This window comes from Myotis davidii, unplaced genomic scaffold (genome assembly GCF_000327345.1).
Source record: "Myotis davidii unplaced genomic scaffold, ASM32734v1 scaffold168, whole genome shotgun sequence".
In the NCBI taxonomy this organism is placed as follows: Eukaryota; Metazoa; Chordata; class Mammalia; order Chiroptera; family Vespertilionidae; genus Myotis; species Myotis davidii.
In genome coordinates this window covers 3,008,710-3,014,206 of record NW_006383016.1, presented here as the reverse complement: position 1 = coordinate 3,014,206, position 5,497 = coordinate 3,008,710, and the positions used below count along the sequence as shown (strand labels likewise).

The window sequence follows — 5,497 nt, the reverse complement described above, 5'->3', positions numbered from 1 at the left end:
GGGGGGAGGAAGGTTGTAAAATTTATTTTAGAGAGAGAGGAAAAGGAGAGAGAGAGAGAGAGAGAGAGAGAGAGAGAGAGAGAGAGAGAGAGAGAGAGAGAGAAAGGAAGGAAGGAAGGAAGAGAAGAAGGAGGAGGGGGAGGAGGAGGAGAAGAGAAAAATCTACTGGTTGCCTCTTTTAAGCACCCCCACCAGGAATGAACCCACAACCTAGGTATGTGCACTGATTGGGAATTGAACCCACAGCCTTTTGGTTTACGGGATATTCTCCAACCAACTGAGTCACACTGGCCAGGACTTATTTAGATCTTTAATTTCTGTCAATAATGTTTTGTAGTTTTCAGAGTATATTTTTACACTTCTTTTTTTTTTTAAATATTTTTTATTGATTTTTTACAGAGAGGAAGGGAGAGAGATAGAAAGCTAGCAACATCGATGAGAGAGAGACATCGATCAGCTGCCTGCGGGCACATCCCCAGTACCTAGGTATGTGCACTGATTGGGAATTGAACCCACAGCCTTTTGGTTTACGGGATATTCTCCAACCAACTGAGTCACTGAGAGAGAGACATCGATCAGCTGCCTGCGGGCACATCCCCAGTAGATGTGCCCGCAACCCAGGCACATGCCCTTCACCGGAATCGAACCTGGGACCTCTCAGTCCGCAGGCCGACGCTCTATCCACTGAGCCAAACCGGTTTCGGCTATTTTTACACTTCTTTATTAAATTTAATTCTAGGTATTTTATTCTTTTCATGCCATTCTGCCGGTGGCATTTTGATGAGAAGTCATGGTGGTAGTACTTCTGCAAAGTCCTCTTACCAGGTAAATGGGTAGAGTGAACGGGGAGTTGAAAAACATCTCCAGTTGTTGACAGGGGAGAAAGATCAGGGCATTTTCTGTGACTGGGCACCGAGGGATACCTCAGACTGCCAAGAATGCTATACTCAAGTATCAGTGATTTTCCCTCTTTCCCATTCTAATCAAAACTCCAGGTGGTGAGGGCTTGGGGGAGGGGAGTGAGTAGTTGAAGGTAGATAGCTCTAGGTTAATAGGAATGCAATTTGACTGGATAATTCACATTAATATTTAAATTAGTAATACCCTCTCCCCTAACTTCTGAGATTTATCTGCTTTTCTAAAAGAGGAAAATGGATAGCCCAGATGAGTCACTAATCAGGAGAACCTTAATAGCTCAAAAAAGGAAGGAGACCATTTGGGAACAGTAGAAAATATTTTTAGCCCTGGCTGGTTTGGCTCAGTGGATAGAGCTTCGGCCTGTGGACTGAAGGGTCCTGGGTTCGATTCCAGTCAAGGGCATGTACCTTGGTTACAGGCACATAGGGGATGTGCAGGAGGCGGCTGATCGGTGTTTCTCCCTCATCGATGTTTCTAACTCTCTATCCCTCTCCCTTCCTCTCTGTAAGAAATCAATAAAAAAAACATTTTTAGATTTGATCTTGGAGTTAGGATTGTTTTGAGGAGAGGATGTCACAGCACAAGTTAGGAAGTCCAGCATTACCTGCTTGGCTGGTCTGGTGGCTAGCTCCTCTCTCCCATATCTGCTTTTTATGGCTTATTTCCTTCAATTCTGAGTATTCTATCATGTTTTACACCAGCTTTCAAGCCTGTCTCCACCTTAAGCTCTTGGAACCTGGCCATACCTCCAGAAGTAAGAAGAGTATTTTGTTGAAGAGTTGACTATTCCTTCTGACACAGCAAAGAAAAGATACACAAGTTATCTTACCTAATAATAGACAAACATGTAAATTGACCATCCCTCCACTATGTTCACCAGCCAATCAGGAGAGTATGCAAATTAACCCAACAAAGATGGCGGGTAATTTGCATACATAGGCTCAAAGGGGCAGAGTGGCGAAGACTGAAGGCTCCAGCTGGAGCGAAGGTCTGGGTCCCGGGTGCTGGAGGAAAACCGGTGCCGGCAGCCAGGGGAAGGGAAGGCATATTGCATGAATCTCTTCGTGCAACGGGCCTCTAGTTTCCTTATAAAATACCCTTCTCTCTCCTCACTCTTAGAAAGGCCCTGTCTCTCCTGAGGCTAGTTGTGAATCCACCTGCATTGTCTTCTAGGAGCACATGAGATTTCTCTTGGTCTCTGTGTTGGAAATACAGAAAAACATGTCTATTTGGTTTATGAAATTGTATATTACAGTGGGTCAGTAACTGCAGACTTTTGCTAAAACAAATTTCGTTCTGTTTAGGATGTCCTTGTGGCGTTGATGTCTATTCAGATCTCATTTCATGATTATCAAGCTTGTTGGGTTAATCAGCCTTTGACCCGGGATGGTAGGAAAACCCAAAACTATGCTACTTAACACCTCTCCTTTATTTTCATTTTAAAGAATAATATAAACCATACTTGTTATTCCTTATTTCACCATTGGAAAAGTATGCAGTCCTTTCTCACTCCACCCACACACAGCGTCTACAAACGCTGTCAGTAGGTTGCTTCTCAGAGAGGAGGCCGCCCATAGTATTCAGACCACGTTTAGCCTTGCAGGGGTTTTTCCTGTTGATCTAATAAGGGGCTTTATATATATAGAATTGAAAGCACAATACTTCATGTTCCATAGGTAGGGCCTGCAAACTACTGCCACCTGTTTTTGTAGATAAAGTTTTACTGGAACACAGCCCTGTTCATTTGATTACTACTCCTCTGTGGGCGTTTTCTCACTGTAAACCGCAGGCGTGAGTAGTTTCAGCAGAGACCATATGACCTGCCAAGCCTCCAGTATTGGCCATCTGGCCCTTTATGGAAAAACATTGCAGACCCCTGCTCTATAGAATTTCAACTTTGTTTCACAGACATTTTGTATTTTATAGAAGAAAAATATTCCAAGGTGGGAATGGAGGCAGTTTTTGGTTTTGGGAAATCACACTCTTTTGGTGGTAATGGGATTGTGAAGACACACATTGCGTCTCTCGGGGGAGTTTCCATAGCTGCTGTGTTTCCCAGTGCTCACACACCTGTGGTCTGTGGGTACCCAACTCCAACCTGAACAACAGGTGTGAGAAACATCCCCGTCAACTGGAATGGTGTGAGATCTAATAATTCTTGGAGAAAAGTAATTGGGAAAGAGAATGGATTGCAGTGGGTGACCCATCCAGATGTACGTGGTTCCCCAGGGGTGGTGGGAGATAAATGCTCTAGGGACAGCCTTTTGATGGTCACCTGGAGGCAGATTTCCATACTCATTGGCCTAAAAGTCTTCCAGTGAGGCAAGAATTCTTCCAGATACACAGGCTGGGCAAATCTAAACAAATCTAAAATTTTACAACCTACCAGGAAGGCATAGTTTTGTCAGGGGGCGATTTCTGGTGAGCAGTTTTGGTTTGCCAAATTATAACAGTTGACCTTTTATCTCAATTCAAAAAATTCAAACAATATGGATATATATATAGAGAGAGAGAGTAAAAAAAATGAAAGTATGTCTCCCTCCAACCAGCCATCCATCCCACTGTCCAGATTTAAGATATGTAAGGTTGGCAGTGTGGGTCTCTGGGATGTTTTGGGACTGGCTTAAACTTTTCAGCTTCCTGCTTTCGCAATTTGACTTGGTCTGTAGCATCTCAGGGTGGCCAACACCCTAGTAGGGTAGAAAAAGCTCAAGCCCTTTGGAGAGAATTAAGACCCAAACTCTGAACTGTCGGTTCCTATCATACAGTCATAGCAGCAGCCTTGGGCAATGGAAGGACAGGGTTGGAAAGCAGACTGGCTTGAGTTGAAACTGGATTTGAGCTCTCTCCTTTGTGATCTTAGGAAATTTACTCCTTCTGGACACTCAAATCTCTCTCGACGGATCCTTGTGAAGTTACAAGGAAACAGATATAGGCTTGACAGTTGGAGAGACCAAATATACAAATGTTATGATGCAAGTGAGGTTAACGTTAATGGGACTGCATAGCATGCTGGGTAATGGGGCAAAGAGCTGGGCAGGAGAGGGGAAGTGATATCTGAGCAGAATTGTGGAAGAGGAGTGGGAGTTTGCAGAGGATCTGGAAGGGGTGGAGGCATGAGGGTAGAGGACTCACTTGGACAGAGGTACAGCTGTGTGGGGCAGCATGGTGTGTGTTAGGGACCATGGCCAGATTCTGAGATGGATGCAACCCGGGGCCTCACTTTCATTTGACACAGGAATCCTTTCAATAACCTGAACTCTCGAGCAGCTCCTCTCTCCCTCTGCCCCTTTGCACATGACAGTCCCTCTGCTTACAGTGTCTTTCTCCTGCATTTCTTGCTAAATTACACCATCCTTCAGGCGTCAGCTTAAGTGCCACTTTCTCAGTAAAACCTTCCAAGCCAATGCTCCTCCCCCATGTTCCCTCCATTCTTATAGAGGGTGTCCTTTCCTTTCATATCATCTCCACATTATAATTATGAAGTCATCTCATAACCTCCAAGTCTGCTCTATACTCCACTGGGTGTCCTGCTCCTAGTCCAGTACATGGTACATCTAGGAGCTTTATAGCTGTTTACTGAGTGAGTGCATGAGTGAATGAGTGAATCCCTCCTTCCCAGTTATGACACCAGCCTATTTTTCTAACCTGAACAGCAGGTGTGACTAGTGGCCTGGTCCATAGATCTGTACACATTGAAAGGAAATTAATTAGAAGAAATATTTTAATATTGTTATTTGCCCTTTCTCTATAATAGAAGTGTCAACCAAATTCACGATCGACAATGACAGATTGAAACACACACGTGTGATTGGCACCAATGAGAGCTTTATATGTATCGCAGGTGCACAAGTCAACTTAGCATTTTATATACATAGAATAAACTTGTGTAATTATACCTGCTCTCTGAAGTAGCTAAACTTTTTATAGCCAGTGAAGCACCCCAGCTTCTCTTTCAGGTAATAGTCAGCAACACAGCAATAATAAATATCAACACAAAGCAGATTATTATTGTAGATCACGCAGGGAGAACAAAGGGTAAAATTTAAACTGCAGCAGTGTTTGACTATTCTGTGCAATGAGAAAACCTGAAGTCATTTTCAATGTCTACCATTTCTTACTTCTTTTCAGTCGGATCAAGTTTCTAAACTTTCTAAATCTCCATTTTCTGGCTAATGAAAAGAAATAGGATTCTACTGAGTCTCCTATCTACCTACTCCAGGACTTCTGTGAGGATCAAATGAGATGAGGCACGGGAAAACGCTTCACAGACATTTTGTTAAATGTGAAATATTTGCACCTGACTATGAAGCAAGTTCTGTTCCTGGGCTGAAGAAACTGCAAGGAGGCTAGTCGTTGCTAGGGAGAGGAAGCTGGGTGTTGCTACATGACGTATTACCCAGATGGTTGGACACTTAGCATATTAGCCTTTTATATATATAGATAACCACAAACCTTGTATTGTTTCCTGTGGCTGCAATGAGAAATTACCACAAATTTGGTGCCTGTAAACAACAGGAATTTATTCTCATAATTCTGGAGGCCAGAAATCTGAAAGGAAGGTGTCGGCAGGATGTGC

The 5,497-nt window shown here is 43.4% G+C and overlaps 1 protein-coding gene across 2 annotated transcripts in view; it reads left to right on the top strand.

The window, feature by feature from the left end:
- Positions 1 to 742: 742 nt before the first annotated feature.
- SNX10 (sorting nexin 10) overlaps positions 743 to 5,497 on the top strand; it is a 37,236-nt gene continuing 32,481 nt past the window's right edge. For both annotated transcript variants that reach the window (XM_015558185.1, XM_006778985.2), the window contains exon 1: positions 743 to 825. In XM_015558185.1, the coding sequence (XP_015413671.1) occupies positions 781 to 825 (45 nt within the window). In that variant the 5' untranslated portion in view covers positions 743 to 780. The remainder of the gene's footprint in view (positions 826 to 5,497) is intronic.